This window comes from Lemur catta, chromosome 12 (genome assembly GCF_020740605.2).
Source record: "Lemur catta isolate mLemCat1 chromosome 12, mLemCat1.pri, whole genome shotgun sequence".
Lineage (NCBI taxonomy): Eukaryota > Metazoa > Chordata > Mammalia > Primates > Lemuridae > Lemur > Lemur catta.
The window spans coordinates 44,355,565-44,375,380 of NC_059139.1; the positions used below are offsets into that span (position 1 = coordinate 44,355,565).

Here is a 19,816-nt window from a genome sequence, read left to right on the forward strand (position 1 = left end):
ATTTTAAAATTACCAAATTGCCCTCCATAGAGGTTATACCATCTTTTCCTCCCACTAACAATGAGGTGAGTGCCTCCATTCCCAGTCTCCCCAGAGTGTGTTGTCCAAGTCACATGTTTACCAATTTGATGGATGAAAATAGTGTTTCAGTGTAGTTTAAATTTTTCTTAGAATGAGTAAGGTTGACAAGAGTTCGAGACCAGCCTGAACAAGAGCAAGACCCATCTCTACAAAAAATGGAAAAATTAGCCAGGCTTGGTGGAGCTGCCTGTAGTACCAGCTCCTTGGGAGCCTGAGGTAGGAGGATCCCTTGCCCCCAGGAGTTTGAGGTTGCAGTGAGCTATGGAGCTATGATGACGCCACTGCACTCTAGCCTGGGTGACAAAGACCCTGTTTCAAATTAAAAAAAAAAAGAGTAAAGTTGAATGTTTTTAAATATTTTTAAGGGACATTTCTTTTTCTGTGAACTGCATGTTAATGTCCTTTGACTAATCACTTTATTGGTCTAATTTTAGAATATGTGCTACTAAAACAAGTTTTGAAAGCTTTTTAAAAACACGTTTATGGGCTTGTCTACATACAAACATACAGAATCAGAACAGCCCATATTTGGGCTCAGTAAATACTTCATAAAAGCTCCCCTGATTTAGAAACCACTGACCTATATCATCAAAACAATGGTCACTCTAAATATTTACCATAGCTTAAGGCTGTATTATCTAAAGTTATGTTAAATGGTCACACGTTGTGTATTGAAAATTATAACAACATAGGCCAGACGAGGTGGCTCACGCCTGTAATCCTAGCACTCTGGGAGGCCGAGGCGGGTGGATTGCTTGAGGTCAGGAGTTCGAAAATTATAACAACGTTAAAGCACTGAGGAGTCTCAAGGTAACAAAAAGAAAAGAAAAAATTATAACAACGTAAGCATTAACACTTACCACAGGATTTAATGTAACTTTGGAGCAATGATACGGTAGGCTTACGTTTGAATTTTTTATTTCTCTCAAACTTGAAGCAGAAGCAGTTCAATATCAGGAGTTATGAATGGTGGAGAAAACAGAAACTGAAATCACGCAATGCCAATCAGCAAGGGAATCTGGCGTGACCCTTATTAAACAAGAATTAACTGTTGTTTCTGAGGTTGCTGCTAGCTCCCAAGTTTTAACAGGAGTGTTCATTTTAAGAAGCTACAGGGCATGTATTACTTACTTGGTTTCAGATAAAATTTTGAACTATGCCGAAACTGGCTGTCTGGAAAAGAAATGCCCCTAGATAACACAGTCTGATGAGCAAAACAAATCCAACATCGTAAACCTTCGCAAGCAAAACCGAACAATAGGAAGCACGTGCGTCAGTTCCCCGGCAGGAAGGGGGTTGGGCGAGGCCGACGCAGGGGTGGGGCCAGTCCCGGACGGGGGCGGATCCGGCGCGAGCCCCGCTGGCCCGTCCCCCGTGACGTCCCAGGGAGGTCCCGCCCCCAGCTGCCCACGGCTCCCGCTATCACCGCGGCTCGCCTGCGCCCCGGAAGCTGCCCCTTCTCGGGGGTCATGATGGGCAGCAAGATGGCGTCTGCCAGCAGGGTCGTCCAGGTAAAGAGATTTGGTCGGCTTTCTGCACCTTGGGCGGTAGGGATGGTGCTGTGTCTAGCGACGGCGTTGGGGAGGAAAGGCGGTGGCGGTGACCGCGGCGCTGAGCAGGGCTAGCGGCGGCGCGCAGGGGTGTGTGTGAGAATGGGACCTTGAGCCCTTTGGGTCGGGCAGTGCGATCGGGTCTGGAGCTGTGGGTTCGAGCCTGGCGGCGGCAGTGAAACACCTCGGCAGGTAGGTACTGTACATGCACTGCCTTGGACTCCTTCTCCCCGTCCTCGTTCTTCTGAGTCTCAGGGCTGGCCTGGCCTGGCCTGGCAATGGCCAATCGCCGTCTAGTACTGTTTGAGATGTCCCGGATCAGCCAATCCGAAGGGAGGCGGTAGCGGGGCGTGGAAGGAAGCGAACCCTGGATATGACCCAGTGTCCCTTCAAGGTCTTGAGAATGGCCAGATAACTGGCTCCAAGCGTTATTCGCGGATGGGGGGAATAGAAAAATACATTTAAGGTTAACTCTAGTATATGTTTTAGGGTTTGTTTCCCAAGCCTTTTTATCCTGGGTTTAGACAGCTAGAATAATATTGTTAACTGGGTATCAGCTACTACGACAGCTTTCTCTAACTTACTAATAAATAGGAGAGGTAAAATTGCTATATAAATGGACACAACTTCCACTTTTGTGGTTGGTTTATATAGTCTTTCAACCCTGAAAGGGTATTATATGATTCACTTTTAGCCTTGATATGAGAAGTGCATTTCCCTTTGCACAAGTACATCTTTTAAAAGACCTGAATTTCTTAAATTGTCTGAATTTAATCCTAGATCCCGGTCTTTGGTCTCATTGCAATAAATGATCCTGACTGAGCATTAACTAATTAAAGATTCCGTAGGGACAGAGAGACTATCTCACAAAGGTCTGGTATCCATAATATATAACCATTTATATCAATAATTGTCCAATTTAAAAATGGGTAAAAGATTTGATACTGCCAGGTGTGATGGCTCATACCTGTAATCCCGGCACTTTGGGATACAGAGGCAGGAGGATCACTTGAGGCCAGGAGTTCCAGCCTGGGTAACAGAGAGAAACCCTGTCTTTATGTAAATAAAAAAAAAAAAAAAAAGTTCATAGAAAAAAAAAAGTTAATAGCTTTATTTATAATAGCCCCTAAACCAGAAACAATCTATATGCTCATTATTAGACAAGCAAATTGTAGTGCTTTTAAAAGAGAATAATACACAGTAATAATAAAGAACTCGGTACTGATCTACTGATATATGCAAACAAAGAAACTGTGAGATATACAGTGAGGAATTGTCTGTGCCCTTCTAACAGGGGAACAAAGACCAGTACTTACATATTCAGAATACAAATCAGTGTGTGCTAATATTATGTAATAATTACATATAACATTCGCAAAATTTATTGAATAACTGTGTCAGGCCTATGGTCAGTGCTCTGGGACTACAGTGCCAACAAGACAGACATAGAGCTTAGAATTTCGTTGTTGATCCATATCTTAAAGAAAGAAATCCTAGTACTTTGGGAGGCCGAGGCAGGAGGATTGTTTCAGGTCAGAAGTTTGAGACCAGCTTGAGCAAGAGTGAGACCCTGTCTCTACTAAAAATAGGAAAGTTGGCCAGGCATCGTGGCACCCACCGATAGTCTCAGCTACTTAGGAGGCTGAGGCAGGAGGATTGCTTGCGCCCAGAAGTTTGAGGTTGCAGTGAGCTATGATGATGCCACTGCATTCTACCCAGGGTGACAGCAAGATCCTGTTGCAAAAAAAAAAAATTTTTTGCAATAAAAGGTTAATAGCTATACTTCATAAAGAACCTGTAAGCGTAGAAAAATACACAGAGCTTTGAACATACAGCTCACAGATAAAGACATAAAAATGGCTCTTAACCATCTGAATAGATGGTCAGCCTCATTCATAACAACAGAAATGAAAATTAAAAGTACATGCACTAGCTGGGCATGGTGACACACACCTCTAGTTGCAGCTACTTGGGAGGCTGAGGCTGGAGGATTGCTTTAGTCCAGGAGTTCAAGTCTAGCCTGGGCAACATAGCAAGACCCCATCTCTTAAAAAAAAATAGAAATACATAAAAATTTTTAAATCCCAAATGGAGCTAACATTTTTCACCCATTAGATTTCTAAAAATACCACACAAGTTGGATAACCTGGTCTGTTGACAAGGCTGTGAAGCAAATCTGGCAATATCTCAAAAAATTGTTTTCACCCTTTGACCTAGCAATCCCTAGGAATTTATTCCACAAACACACTGACGAAGAAGAGTACTAGGGTATTCATTTTATGGTATTATTTGTAATAAAAGAAAGACTAGAAACAATCCAAACATCCATTACTAGGGGACTGGTTGAATAAACTCATGGTGTTTATCATGAATTCATACTGACCTCTCTAATTCCAATCTTTTTTATTTTTTTATTTTTTTTTTTAATTTCAGCATATTATGGGGGTACAAAAGTTTAGGTTATGTATATTGCTCATGCCCGGCCCCCCTCCCAAGTCAGAGCTTCAAGCATGTCCATTCCCTAGATGGTGCGCATCACACTCATTATGTAGGTATACACCCATCCCCTTCCCCCTCACCCACATCTGCCCGACACCCAATTGGTGTTATTCCCAAATGTGCACTTAGGTGATGATCAGGGAAACCAATTTGCTGGTGGGTAAATGTGGTGCTTATTTTTCCATTTTGGGGATACTTCACTTAGTAGAATGGGTCTAATTCCAATCTTAACACCACATCATCCTTACTTCTCTATCCCGTATCTGTATTTTCTTTCTTTCTCAGGGAAAAACATCAATACATATACATATATATATATACATATATATATATATATGTATATATATATGTACTCATTTGCTCAACCCTACAATATATACAAAATGGTTTCAGAATAGCTATTGCAACTATCAGCAGCCAACCTGCCAAGTAAAAAAAGTTCAAAATTTCTTTGTAATTTTGCCTTTAGCATGTTGGTATATAGTCCAAGCACTATGTACAAAACTTACTTGAATCAGCTCCTTTTTTTTCTCTTAGTTACATTATCCAACTAATATATGGTTGGAGTTGTTTCTCTTTATTTTTTTATTGTCAGTTTATTTCAACAGTCTCAATTATTGAACCCTCAGAGAAAAAGTTTGGAGTTCTCTACAATCACAAACATCTATGCATGCTGCTGTTCAACAAATCACAGTTATAAATAGTCTATTCCTGACTTTTAAAAATGCTTTGAAAACTAAAAAGAAAAACCCAAGAGTATCTACAGATTTGGAAGTTATCTTACTTTTTTTTTTTAAATAATTATAACCTATAGGTCACATTTAGCAGGCTTCCAAATTAACCACCAGGGAAGGTTTTATGATTCGTGGCTTACATCCTATGCCTAAGTAAAACATCTTGTTATAAGTCCCTCAAATCTTACCTGGCTTCCTTGATTAATATGTAACCTACTGACATTGAAAAGGACATTGAAAATTTCTAAATCATGAAGTTTTGCTGGTTTATTTCTGAATCATTAAGTTTTTCATTTGTTTCTCTTTAAAAAGACAAGTTTGAGACAGGGAAGTTTGAGCGTAAGTTAAATATTAGATGATAGTAAGGAATTATCGTTAACTTTATTGGTGTGGTAAAAGTATTGGGGTTCACCTGAACAAAGACCAGATCAACAGGCTTATTAGAAGGATGTCCACCCTAATTATTTTTGTATTCTGGTGAGTTAATAAAGAGTGATTGTCTTCAAATTGGAAAAAAAAATGATTTAACAAGAATCCTTGTCAATGATACATATGGAAGGTATTAACAGATGAGAGGGGATAAGATATATGGGCGATATATGGGGTTTGTTTAATGGGGAAAGGGGATGATGAAACAAGGTTGCTATATTACTGTTGAAGTTGTCTGATGAGCATATCAGGATTTATTATACTGCTGCAGAAGTGCTTAATTTTCTTACTCTGCCTTTCCAGGAGTTTAGCTCTCTCCTGTAATCATTGGCTCATTTGTCCTCTGAAAAGATTCTTACGAGAGATCTATTCAGGATGCCGTGGGAACACAGAGGAGGAGTTTTTAAATCAGATTTTGGAATCCGGGCAAGGTTCTTAGAGAAGAATGACATTTGCTTTGTTTTGAAGGATAGGCATGGAAATGGAGTGAGATAGAAGAGAGAGTTCTTGGCAGAGGACATGAGCTCTAGATGGAATGAGGACAGAAAAAGCATGGTAAAGTAGGGACATGAAAAGTACTTCAGAATACCTGGAGTAACAGGTATATAAGACAGTGGTGGGAATGAGGCTGGAGAGGGAAGGAGAGGCCAGATGATGATGGGCCTTATAAGTGCCAAGTGAGAGTTTGGAATTTATCCTGAAAGCTGTGGAACATTTTTCAAACTTTTAAATAGTGATGTGACAGTAGGATAGATAGAACATTCTTTTAGGAAGATTGGCTATGAAAGGGAAGAAACAGTTACGAGAGAGACACACACACACACACACATACAGAGGTCTTTTAAACATGTTTTTATGATGAGTGAGAGAAAATATTCCAGCATTTTCTCATGGCAGCAGAATTACAGGGGTGAATTTTCAGGCCAGTCCTAACAAGCCTATTTACTAATGTGCCCATATAAAATGCATTATTTGTAGTACATACATACAAATATATTACAGATAAATACACCTCAGTCTCATTAGTTACATAGCAATTTATAGATTACTTTAGTTGAAAATAATACTTTGTTCATTAGATTCTTAGCATTGTATATTCAGAAGTTCTTGTACTAATAGGTCCATTTAAGGTCCTCTATACCACTGTCTTGAATTTTATGGATAAAAATGTTAATACTTTTCAAATATGTTATATTATGAAAACATTATTCTAAAAACATATTTCTATGAGTATAGGAAAAAGACTAAAAGAGCTACCACAAGTTTTAATCTGTTTTATGTGGGTTTTTTAATTATATTTTCTGTGTGCTTTTCTGCATTTTTCCAAACTTTTTACACAGAACATGTTACTTTTGTAGTCAGAAAACACATTTTTAAATCTTCAGTATGATTGCTTTTTATCCTATTATAAATTGTTAGGTACTAACATAGTAGGGAAACAACACTTGATACAAGTCAGGAAACTTCCAATTGTCTTCTTAACAATCTGTTACAAGTTATGCAACATAAAATCCATGTCATTGTCTTCACTGAGTTGTTTCGAGGTTAGTTGATAGTACAGTAAACGGTCTTGTGATATATCAAGTACAAAGATATGAATAGACAAGTTAATAATTCACAGACCAGCTTTTTGGGTTGGGAAAAGTACAATTTAAAGTTGCTGTCAAATGGTTAACTTATTTTAACAAAAGTATCTATTTATGAAGTTTAGTAGATCATTTCTTTTACAGTTAATGAAGTTATTTTTTTCATGCATTTTATTTTTCCTCTAGGTAGTCAAGCCACACACTCCATTAATAAGATTTCCTGACAGAAGAGACAATCCTAAACCCAATGGTAAATTGTATTTTACTGAGATTTTTTTTTTCAAAAATTATGTACATGTATATTTATAAATGAATATTATATCTTATTATAGGCAATATTTCTCATTTTACAGTCAGACAGACTATTGTAGCTTAGATCAAAATGGTACCCTACATCACATGCAAGTAGAAATTAACTTTTTATTACCCCTAATTTTTTTTTTTTTTTTTTTTTGAGACAGAGTCTCACTTTGTTGCCCGGGCTAGAGTGAGTGCTGTGGCGTCAGCCTAGCTCACAGCAACCTCAAACTCCTGGGCTTAAGCGATCCTACTGCCTGAACCTCCCGAGTAGCTGGGACTACAGGCATGTGCCACCATGCCCAGCTAATTTTTTCTATATATATTTTTAGTTGTCCAGATAATTTCTTTCTATTTTTAGTAGAGACAGGGTCTCACTCAGGCTGGTCTCGAACTCCTGACCTGGAGCGATCCACCCGCCTCAGCCTCCCAGAGGGCTAGGATTACAGGTGTGAGCCACCGCACCCGGCCTATTACCCCTAATTTTAAAGGTAGTGATTCAACAGTAGATGTCTCTGAATTTTTAGTGACATTGAGTCAATATGGGAGAATTTTTATCCTGCCCTTTCTCCTCTCCTGTCCTTTAGAAGATTCCCCCATGCTTACATTTGTAGAGATTGTGAGGAATAATAACCATTCCTATATTTATTTAGCTTGTTTCATAAAATGTAACTCAGTCATTCCTGTATTTTCCTCCCAGCCAACCTTCTTTTCTTTCATTCACTCATTTAGCTATTCATTCAGTCAGTAAATAATATTTGGATTGCCTCAGTCCTTAGCAATTATTCACTGTAAAATACCTGTAAATTAATAGAAGATTCTGAAAGGGTTCTGTTTTTCTCTGATCCTTTCTTTTCTTTTTTTTTTTTTTTTTAACCAGATCATCTGTGCCTCTCTGGATACTTGATCTTTAGTTAAGGGAGAAATTTAACATATTTTATAGGGATATTTTAAACTTTTTTTAACTATTGAAGAATTAAGATTAACAAGTATAAAGGTACATTTACCAACTTTCTTATTCCCCATTGTAAGATACTACCTATAAACTTGACCGTGTGTTGACCTATGTGGGTTTATATGACAAAAACTTATGTAGTGTAGGTTACCCATATGGGTTGAACTCCACTAACTAGAAATTTCATTACTTCACAAACTTATTCATTTTAGTAATTCACTTATTTAAAACTACCTCCTAGTCAGGTGCCTATAGTCTTAGCTACTCAGGAGGCTGAGATGAGATGATCACTTGACTCTAGGAGTTTGAGAACAGCCTGGGCAACAAAGCAAGACCCTGTCTCTAAAAATAAAATAAATCAATAAACTTAAAAAAAACACAAAACCCTACTTCCTTATTTATTTTAAAAACAACTTTATGGGCCAGGTGTGGCGACTCACACCTGTAATCCTAGCACTTTGGGAAGCCCAGGTGGGAGGATCACATGAGCCTAGGAGTTCAAAACCAGCCTGAGCAATATAGTGAGACCCTGTCTCTACAAAAAATACAAAAATTAGCTAGGCGTGGTGGTGTGCCCCAGCTACTGGGGAGGCTGAGGTGGGAGGATTGCTTGAGCCCAGGAGTTTGAGGCTACTGTGAGCTATGATAACACCACTGTACTCCAGCCTGGGCAACAGAGTAAGACCCTATCTCCAGGAAAAAAAAAAAAACTTTATGAAATTATATATAGCCAGCTGAGTTACTCTACAGTATTTACCTCTTAGAATTATAATACTTCAAGAATTATTTGAAGAATTACTTGATTTCAAGAATGACTTGCTTATTCAATAGTAGATAACTCAAAATAGTATTTTAAGACACCTGAACAATTTCTCGAATTAGATTTTTTTCTTTTTAATTTCAGTATCAGAAGCTTTGAGATCAGCAGGGCTACCATCTCACTCTTCTGCAATTTCCCAGCATTCTAAGGGAAGTAAATCACCAGATTTGCTGATGTATCAGGGTCCACCAGACACTGCAGAGATAATAAAAACATTGCCTCAGAAATATAGAAGGAAACTTGTGTCTCAAGAAGAAATTGAATTTATCCAAGTATGTTGTTGTGCTTTATCATAAAACTGTGCAAAACACTATAACATTTTGGCTTTGCAATTTCATTTGCTGATTTACATGTTTTTCCCATTGTCTTGTCAAGTTGTGGTCATAGCTAAGACAGATCATCAGGTAAGCCAGGGCTTTGAGAAACAAACCATAGTCAGAGCCCTCAGTAAATGTGTATGATATATCAATAACAGTAGATATAAATGAAAAACAGCTCTTGGGTCCTCAATAATTTTTCAGAGTGTAAAGAGCTTCAGAGACCAAGAAATTTGAGGACCTCCGATTTAGGTCAACCTTGAGTCCCTTCCAGTCTGAACTATGTTTATAACAATCAATATGAGTACCCAAAAGGTAGGGAAAACCCAAAATTATTTTTAAAAAACTAAAGATTATTTGCTCAAAATTGTGTAAAGTGGCCATGAGAACATTTACTATGTCAACTTAGTATCTAATCATACTGCTTTATTTTTTCCTTTTCAGCGTGGAGGTCCAGAGTAATCACTGTGGCTGGTGTTTGTCATCAGACAAAAGAACTATCTTTACAATAAATGACTTCTAAAGTGAAAAATGAGAAATTGTGTATTAAGCAACTTTAATAAATATTCTGTAAAAAAAAATGAGATATAGAAAATTTAGATGGACACTTGTGTCTCCTAATTTATGTATCTTGGTCAGCTTCTCCACAAGCTTACCTAATTAATTGTATATATACTTTATACTTATTAAAGTATACATTTTTAAATGTTAGCCTATTTACTCTTTTTTGTTTGTTTGTTTTTGTTTTTGTTTTTTTTGAGACAGAGTCTCGCTCTGTTGCCCGGCCAGAGTGAGTGCCGTGGTGTCAGCCTAGCTCACAGCAACCTCAAACTCCTGGGTTTAAGCGATCCTACTGCCTCAGCCTCCCAAGTAACTGGGACTACAGGCATGCGCCACCATGCCCGGCTAATTTTTTCTATATATATTTTTTAGTTGGCCAGATAATTTATTTCTATTTTTTTTAGTAGAGACGGGGTCTCGCTCTTGCTCAGGCTGGTCTCGAACTCCTGACCTCGAGCGATCCACCCGCCTCGGCCTCCCAGAGTGCTAGGATTACAGGCGTGAGCTACCGCGTCCAGCCCTATTTACTCTTGATTATCAAATATTACCAGTGTTGAACTATTAAAAGCACACAATGTCTAGTAAAGTATCATGGGCTTCCCATAAATTCACTTTTCTTGCTGTTTCTGTTTAGACATAGAAAGAATTTATCAGACAGAATTGCTGTTTTAGGGACATGATTTTCCTGACATTGGATAAGGATCAGTGAAATAATGACTCCATTACTTGTTCTTAATTCTCTAACATTTTTTCATTCACAAGTTTACTGGAATATAACTGGCTTAATAAGTATATCCTACTCTAAGTGATAAAAATATAGCCAAGGTAAAACAGGTGACTAAGTTATTAAGACTGAGGAGGCCAGGCACGGTGGTTAACACCTATAATCCTAGCACTTTGGGAGGCTGAGGCATGTGGATCACTTGGCCAGAAGTTTGACACCAGCCTGAGCAACATAGTGAGACCCATCTCTACAAAAAATTTAAAACATTAGATGGCCATGGTAGTGTGCCTATAGTCCCAGCTATCTAGGAGGCTGAGGCAGGAGGATCACTTGAGCCCAGGAGTTTGAGGTTGCAGTGAGCTATGATTGAGTCACTGCATTCTATTATAGGCAAAAGAGCAACTCCCTGTCTCAAAAAAAAAAAAGAAAAAGACTGAGGAAATGACACAAAAGATTATTTGTAACCTATATTCAAAACAGTCAAAGAGTATAAAGTGGGAAATAAGCAATCAAAATGAACATAGCATAGGATTTCTGAAGGGCATTTGTCAGGAAAAAGTGAATATAGCATGGGCATAAATGTTTCACTAGAAATTGCAATTTATTATGTTTTGGGGGTGTTAAGGTTTGTTCTTTGGTTTATTTTACTGTTTTGATTGTGATCATGTATGGAAATTCTGATAACCATTAACTTTCTCAAACTTAATGTCTAAAAGCCTCATAAAATCAAACTAAATATTTACCTTATCAAGCAACTTCTGAAACTTTAATAGGGCTTTCCTGTGCCAAGCATATGTATATTGTGAAAGTAAAGCCTCACAAAGCTAAATAAATTCTCTTTCATACCTTTAATGATTTCTAGAATATGCTTTAAAGAAGTCATCTGTAATAGAAAGGGTAGCTCATGAGCAAGAGACAGTAGAATTATTTTTTGACTGTGTTTCTCTATTTGCCCAGGTACCTATGGGTTAATCTTTACTTTTTTCTACTACTTCAAAGTTGATCTACTTGTCTTGTAAATTCTGTGCTGTGGCCCAGCATAAATATGAGATGAGTTTGGGTTTGATGCTAGCAATAAGCTCTTGTGGTGACTTATGAAGAATAAATGATATTTTTTTATTTAAAAAATTTATTTGGGAAAATTACTTTAAAACTAGCACTATTCTCTTTTTTCCCCCTAATTTCAGCAAAAGGAAACCCATGGCTATTTTGGGGGGGGTTCAGGTAATGAAGAGTGGTTTGAGTAATACTGTGGGACAACAGTTAGAAACCCTAACATTGGAACTGTGGATGTGTATCTGAGGGCAGTCTTTATAACATTACTGTTGCCATGAGAGTCAAAATGAAAAAATATATCACTGTTACAGAATTTGTGAGTTATAGGTATGACAAAAAGGCATGTCAATGGGAACTACTGTCACAGAATGAACTCCCAAGGAGGACAGTGTTGTAGAAAGAATTCTGGCTAGGCTGAGTTGAACAGCCTGTATTTTTATTTAGAGGTTTAGTGGTTAAGCACTTAAATATATGTAATCGTCAGCAAATTGCTGAATTTGTCCAAATATCAGTTTTCCTCTCCCGTACTATACAGTGTGATAGGCAAGATCAAATTAGTGTATTATCTATTACTTTGTAACAAATCACCCCAAAATTAAGTGACTAAAAACACAAATAATCACTAGCTTATGGTTTCTCTGGGTCAGGAATTCAGAAGCAGCTTCACTGGGCAGTTTTGTCTCAGAGTGTCTCAAGAGATTGCAATTAGATACCTGTCTGAGGCTGCAGTCACCTGAGGGCTTGGCTGGGGCTGGTTGATCCACTTCCAAGGTTGCTTACTCACATGGCTGGCAAGTTGATGCTGACTGCTGGCAGGAGGCCTCGGTTTCTCTCCATGTAAGTCTATCCACAGGGCTGTCAGTGAATTCATGACATGGCTGGCTTCCCCCTGAGCAAATGATTCAAGTGTGCAAGTCAGATCAGTATCCTTTTATGATCTACCCTTAGAAATCACACTATTCTATTGGTCACACAGAAGAGCCTGTTTGATTGTGGGAGAAGACTACACATGTGCATTAATACCAGAAAGCAAGGATCATTATGGTCATCGTGGAAGCTGACTAATACAAGATGTGTGGAAGTGCTTTCTAAACTTTTAAAACGCCATGCAAATGCTTAATGGTGTTTTAAATATGCAATGACCTCACTGCCCCAGAATATCATCTAAACACTGCCTTCATTAGCCTATTTTAAATGTCCTCAAATAAGAATTTACTTGTCAGCAGCACAGTGTAGTACACTATTAACAACTTATATTCCACAACACACTTGGGAATCTCAAGTCTCACAGGTATACCATCAAATTTACCTCACTAGCTTATTTCTATGACAAGTGAGATTAAATTACTGTTACTGTGGTATGTCAGAAGATACTTTGACTTAAGTCATGTGACACCATGCATCACTAGGTATGATTTGCCACAATCAAGAAAGGTAAGTGGTAAAGATGGTATGTTTCCTGCAATGTCTGAGAGTTTTGCCTAGACCCAAGTAGTGAAAAGGGGTTGAAAGATTATAAACAATAAGAGTAACTTGGCTGTTACACATAATTCTAAGGGTTTTTCAAGTATGAAGTCGTTTAAACCTTACAGCAATCCTTTGAGTAGGTCTGATTACAGAGGAAGAAACTAGGAACAGAAAGTAATTTACCCAAGTCATATCTAGTGATTGAATAGTGATGGGGTCAATATTCAGACATAGACAGTCTGGTTCCAGAGTCAAAAAAAAAACAAACACCTGACTAAATTATTGGCATTGGTATTCTGCTGCCTTCTTCAACATATCTCTGAAAATTAGGATGTGCAACTCATACAAACATCAAATGCAAAGAAAGGGGGAAACATTTCCATGTTGACAGCTGCTCCAGCTCAGAACCTTGGAATCATCCTTTTTCCCCCACAACTCATATCCAGTCTGTCAGCAAATCTTATTGGCTAGAAATTTAACTGGTACCACTCTAGTAGACCCATTTAGATTATTGTAATAATTCTCTAACAGGCCTTGATTTTCCTCGCCCCTCTAAGTCTAGTTTCTCTCAACAACCAGGGTGAACCTTTTAAAACATCAAGTCAGAGCATATCGCTTGTCTGTTCCAATCCCTCTAGTGGCATTTCAGTGATGTTTCTTCTGCCACCCTATTTAAAACTACAGTGGCCCTCATCCCTCTCCCACGTCCTGTCCCCCTTACCTGTTTTACTATCTGTATGGCATTTATCACTATGTATCATAATATATTTGACTTGTTTTATCTCCTTTCATTGGAAAACAGGGATTTTTGTTTTCTTCCCTGCTGACTTCTCAGAGTATATAACAGTGCTTTGCACATGGAAAACACTCACTATATATTGGTTGAATAAAGGAATTGTTTGTTATGAAAATTTATGATAATCAAGAGTTTGGGTACAGATCACAGCTAATATTTGAATACTTACTATGTCTAAGCTTTCTGCGTGACTCATTTAATCCTCACACCCACCTATGATGTAGTCTATTATTTCCATCTTACAGAGTAGAAAACTGAGGGCCAGAAGTCTCTTCCATAGCACATGTTTCAGTTGAGTTGTATTTTGTTTCCCTGGTTCCGATTCTTCATAAAAGGATTGGACTAAGAATGCTCTTGACCAGTTCTTAAGGACTTGGTACCCGAGACCGCGGGGTTTGTGTCCATAGCAACCGTAGCGACAGGGCGCTCTTGTGCAAGAACCAGAAAGCGAGATCAGGTACAAGGCCAAGCCTTTCACACTCAAACACACCTATCACATTCCGAATTCAAAAACACCATATCCGAACGCTGACCCCTCCCAGCTAGTGTAGAAAATATCCAAAATAAAACGATAACAGGGTGACACAGCAGCCACCGAAAAGACTCCACTTCCGGCACCAACAGGCAGCACATGATAGGTTGGATACTCCAGCAGCTTCCGTTTGGCTGGCTCCGCCCGGGCCCCACTGACCAGCCCCCACGCCCATTCCGGAAATGAGGCGGGGCTACTGAAGCGTCGGAACCCAGTGAACGGAAGTGGCTGTTGGAGACTTTCAGGTGGCTTTAAATTTCTGCTGGCCGGGGAGCGCACCCTTTTTGACTGGAGTCGGGCTTAGCGGCGCTGGATGGCTTTGGACGTGAAGTCTCGGGCAAAGCGTTATGAGAAACTGGACTTCCTCGGGGAGGGACAGGTGAGGTCTGGCGGGATTGGGAGGCCCCGGAGCGGAGGGCACCGCGCCGCCTCAGCCTTTGCAGGTTTTCTGGAGGAGGCCAGAGGACTCGCCTGGCCGCTCGTTCTGCCTGGGACAGACTGCCCAGACGCACCTGCGGCCCCTTTACATCCTGGACGTGAACTCCTGAGCGGCGCTCTCCTTTATGAAGAACAGGCCTATGAAGTAGGACGTGGACTGGCCCACGAAGTTTTAAGCCTCTGCGAGTCCGCTCAAGAACCCTGGGTTCTTTGGTTCCCAAAATGTAAAAACGCAAAAAGGCAAACATCAAAAAACTCCTACAAATTTATGTTATTCCTATTTTTCTTTCTAGTTTGCCACGGTTTACAAGGCCAGAGATAAGAACACCAACCAAATCGTCGCCATTAAGAAAGTGAGTTACCGTTTATGTTTTCTTCAACTTTTCTTGAAGATATCTGTATTATGAATTGATAGCCATTTTACTGCTCTTGACCAGGCTCAGATAATGAGAAGTTACTCGTGTCATTTTCAAAGACAAAAGGATTAAGTTCCATTTGAACCAGTTTTTTGTTCCATTAATTTAAATCGAAATGAAGAGGAAACTATGTTATTTTGACTGCAAACATTCCGATGTTGGCTAAGGGAGCAAGTACTGCCCATGTGTTTAGTCCTCAGAACTATTTGGTATCATGATCTTTCCAGATCGCTGTTTTCTGCCTCACCCGCATCCACTCTGTGTGCTATCTGTATTTTCTATATACAGGTGTACCATGAAAGGCTTTCACTAGCATTAACAACACTGACGTGCATTTTAAGTAGCTTGTTATATGCATTCGGAAGACTTTAGAATGCATATAATTCAGACATTTGAAGACTTGCCTAATTAGCTAACTTTCACTTTCCATCTACAGTTTTTGATTTAACCATCCAAACAGCCTGTGAAGTAGGTAAAGCTAACCCTGTTTTACACTTCAGGTACCTGAGGATATGAGAGATTAGGTGATTTGGCAAAATCACACAGCTAATAATTACTGAATCTAAGACGTTTTTCCACGTAGCCCATGCTGTTCTCCAACGCCTGGCTCCAGTGATCCTCCTGAGAAGGTGGGACAATAGGCACAGACCATCGCACCCAGCTCAAAAGCTAGGATTTACATCGAGGTGTCCTGATCTTTCTTTTGGTCTTTTTGCTACTTTGAATGTGTTTCTTCTCCTTCAAAAACCCTAACTCCTTTGAAGGAGTCATCCAACTTACATTCATTCCTCTTCCCCATTTTTGTCATCTTCCAGCCCCCCAGGTACTCCCTCTCATTCACTTAATACCTGGCTCTCTCTCTTCCTCTCCTCAATTATTCATGCCACCATTATCTTTTTTTTTTTTTTCACTTCCCTCAAGTCCTTGTATTCCAGCTTACATTATATGATCTGCCACTATAGCTACTCCCTTATAAAACCCTTAACTCTCCTGACCCTTTTATTACGCTTTTGTTCTCCTCTGGTTCACCATATCATACCCACACTGACCTTTTTGTCTCTTGGACACATTAAATTCATTATAGTCCCAGGATCATTGCGTTTCCTCTGCCTTCTGATTGATATATTTTCCCTCTAGAACTTGGTATGGCTGATTGTTTATTCAGGTTTCACTCAAATGTCTCCTCATAGAGGCCTTCTCTGTTCATTCTAGCCAAAACAGATGTGCTTCCCTCCTTCCCTATTTTGTCATATTTCTCTATATAGCATTAATAAAGGTCCAAAATCCTGTTATATGTGAGTTTGTCGTCTGTTTAATTCCATTCACATACCTAGCACTGTGGACTATGGCTAGCAGACGTGTACGGACTCATTAAAGATGTATTGAGCTTCACATCACAACTTGATAAGAGAAATTTAAAAAGTGTTTTTTAAATGTATTGACTTGACTGACTGGTATAATCTCTTCATATTGGAATAATGATGAAAGTCCTAGTGGGTTTTTTGTTTGGTTGGTTGTTTTAAAGAGACAAGATCTCACTCTGTAACCCAAACTGGAGTACAGTGACTCAGTCATCACTCATTGTAACCTTGAATTCTTGGGCTCAAGCAATCCTTCTGCTTCAGCCTCCCAAGTACCTCGGACTGTGGGTACATGCAACAACAGGCCTAGATAATTCTAAAATTTTTAGTAGAAACATGGGTCTTGCTGTGTTTCCCAGGCTGATCTCGAACCCCTGGCCTGAAGCAATCCTCCTGCCTCTGTCTTTCAAAGTGCTGGGATCACAGGTGTGAGCCACTTCGCCAGGCCTGTGATTTGTTTTTTTGGTTTTTTTGTTTGTTTGTTTTTTGAGACAGAGTCTCATTCTGTTGCCCAGGCTAGAGTGCCGTGGCATCAGCTTAGCTCACAGCAACCTCAAACTCTTGGGCTCAAGTGATCCTTCTGCCTCAGCCTCCCAGGTAGCTGGGACTACAGGCATGCGCCACCATGCCCGGCTAATTTTTCTATATATATTTTAGTTGTCCATATAATTTCTTTGTATTTTTAGTAGAGACGGGGTCTCGCTCTTGCTCAGGCTGGTCTCGAACTCCTGAGCTCAAACAATCCGCCCGCCTCGGCCTCCCAGAGTGCTAGGATTACAGGCATGAGCCACCGCGCCTGGCCCTGTCATTTGTTTTTAACATAAAATTAGGATTTAGAATCCATCCTATTTCTCTGTGATAGACTTTTCCCCCTTAAAGGTGACTTACAATGGAATCTTTTACATTTAATTTTTATTTTATTCAAATAGTACATTTTTATAGTTTTAAAAGGCAGTTAATAGGCCCAGGTTTTTAACATGCTTAACTCCTCTCTACCACTGGTTTTCACTCCTCAAAACAACCAATGTCAACTCCTTTCACTGTTTTCGCTGCTATTTACCTCCATTTCTTTAAGTAATGTGCATATGTCACTATTTCTTGAGGTGATCGTGCCCCCCCCCCCCGCCCCCGTCCCTGTCCCCCTAGTTTTAGACATAACCTATACTTCCTACTGTGAACATTGAGGATTTGATGCTGTGGACCTTCCCCTTCCAACACTCATAATTTCTACTTCCATTCATTTGCTAATGTGTGTTTAATTTTACAAAAAGGGAATCATTAAATAAGCTACTCTGTATGTACACTTTCATCTATTGTATCTTGGACTTTGTAAATATCATTTATCTGCCTCATCCTTATTAAAAGATTGTATTCAATTTGTGTCCCAATTTAAATAATCTCCTATTGATGGTCTTTTGGATCATTTCTCATTTTTCAGTATTTGTCTCACATGTATGTATCTCAGAACAATATATAGTGCTGCAATCTTTTAAGCTACGTATGTATACAGTATATTTATGTATGTATAGAATGTATATACTTCTGCAAGTTGTTTCTCTGAATCAACATTATTTCTGAAATCCTCCATAATGATACATGTAGTTCTCATTTATTCATGCTCATTGATGATTAGATTCTATTATATGACTATCCTGAAATTTTCTATCCAAATTCTTGTTGATAGACATTTAGGCTTTTTAAAAATATTTTCCTCTAATACAATCCTATGGATAGTCTTCTGTAAGTTGTTTTGTATGCATGTTTGAGTTTCTCTAGAGAATGTATCTATAATTGAGACCAATTATGTATTTTTGCCTCAGAGTATGACAACCATCAACTTTACCAGACATGGTCAAATTGCTTTCCAAAATGGTTGGATGAGTTTACTGGCCCACCACATTCTCAATAGCAATTGTATTGTTAGACTTTGAAACATTTGTCAATTAGATAGATTGAAAATGGTATGTGGTGGTTTCAATTAACTTTAATTACTAGTGAGGTTGATCATCTTTTTGTAGACTTACTGGCTGCTTAGATTTTTCTCCTATCTGTTTTTCTGCTGGGTGGCTTACATTTTTTTCTTCCTGTTGATTTGTTGAAGTTCTTTATATATTCTGGATATTGATCCTTTGTCAAAAATATACATTGCAGATATCATCTCCCAGTGTTTGTCTAGGCTTTTTGTTTATTTATGGTATCTTTTGAGGCACTGAAAGTTAAATTTTAATATGGTTGAATTTGTTAATTTTTTCCCTTTATAGGTTTCCTTTTTCTGTGCTTTCCTATTTCCAGATAATAAAGATATATCCTATACTTTCTTCTAAAAGTTTGATAGTATTGATTTTAACATGTAGGTCTTTATTCCATCTGTAATTAATTTTTTTCTGTGTTGTAAGGTATGAGGATCCAATATTTTTTCCCTAGCTGTCCCAATAGACTACTGTAGACTACCATTGGTAGTCTGTCCTTAATGAGTTGTAATGCCAAATTCCCCATGTACTTGTAATGCCAAGTTCCTATATTTGGGTCCATTTCTGAGCACGTGATCTATTCCAGTGGTTGGGTTTTTTTTTTTCCATCCTTGCTGAAATACTATAGCGTCTTTACTTACTATTGCTTTCTAATAAGTCTTAATCTGTTAAGTCCCACATGTCTTGTTTTTATTCTTCAGAATTGTCTTGGCTACTCTAAGCCAGTTGGGCAATTTGAAACAGGAACATTTGAATAGGCATTAGGTACTACTGTGGCATTATTGTTAATTTTGTTAGGTGTGAAAATAGCATTATGGTTAGGTAAAAATGTCCATGTTGATGCTTACTTAAGTATATAGAGATGAAATGACATGAAGTCTGAGATTTGTTTAAAATATTTTAGCCAACTAAAGAGACAGGATGAATGAATGAAATAAGCATGGCAAAATATTGGTCATCATTGAATCTGGGTGATAAAGTAGAGGGCTTCATGAGATTACTTTTTATTATGTTTGGAAAATGTAAGAGTTTAAACATTCTCTATTCTTAGCTCCTTCCTTTTCCATATAAATTTTAGAATCAATTTGTCAATGTCCATGAAAAAAAGGCTGTTGAGCTTTAGATTTAGTTGCATTGAATTTAAAGAGAATTGATAAGTATGATACTGAGTCTTCCTGTCTGTGAAGATGATACTTGTGTTTATTTTGGTTTCTTGCTATTAAGCAT

General features: G+C 38.6%; 2 protein-coding genes and 1 long non-coding RNA gene across 6 annotated transcripts in view; 2 read left to right on the top strand and 1 right to left on the bottom strand.

The window, feature by feature from the left end:
• LOC123648326 overlaps positions 1-14,533 on the bottom strand; it is a 31,627-nt gene extending 17,094 nt beyond the window's left edge. For both annotated transcript variants that reach the window (XR_006738566.1, XR_006738567.1), the window contains exons 1-2: positions 14,042-14,533; positions 12,323-12,498 (exon numbers count right to left, since the gene is read on the bottom strand). This is a non-coding gene — a long non-coding RNA (uncharacterized LOC123648326). The remainder of the gene's footprint in view (positions 1-12,322; positions 12,499-14,041) is intronic.
• Positions 1,463-9,979, top strand: MRPS36 (mitochondrial ribosomal protein S36). Its single transcript, XM_045566049.1, has 4 exons — positions 1,463-1,592; positions 7,066-7,129; positions 9,036-9,223; positions 9,713-9,979. Exons 1-4 carry the CDS (start codon positions 1,551-1,553, stop codon positions 9,728-9,730), a joined length of 312 nt encoding a protein of 103 aa, XP_045422005.1. The 5' UTR covers positions 1,463-1,550; the 3' UTR covers positions 9,731-9,979.
• Positions 12,937-19,816, top strand: part of CDK7 (cyclin dependent kinase 7) — a 29,683-nt gene continuing 22,803 nt past the window's right edge. The window contains exons 1-2 of one of the 3 annotated variants that reach the window (XM_045566045.1): positions 12,937-14,783; positions 15,136-15,195. In XM_045566045.1, coding sequence (XP_045422001.1) covers positions 14,718-14,783; positions 15,136-15,195 — 126 coding nt within the window. In that variant the 5' untranslated portion in view covers positions 12,937-14,717. The remainder of the gene's footprint in view (positions 14,784-15,135; positions 15,196-19,816) is intronic. The other 2 variants (XM_045566044.1, XM_045566046.1) reach the window with 2 other exon arrangements.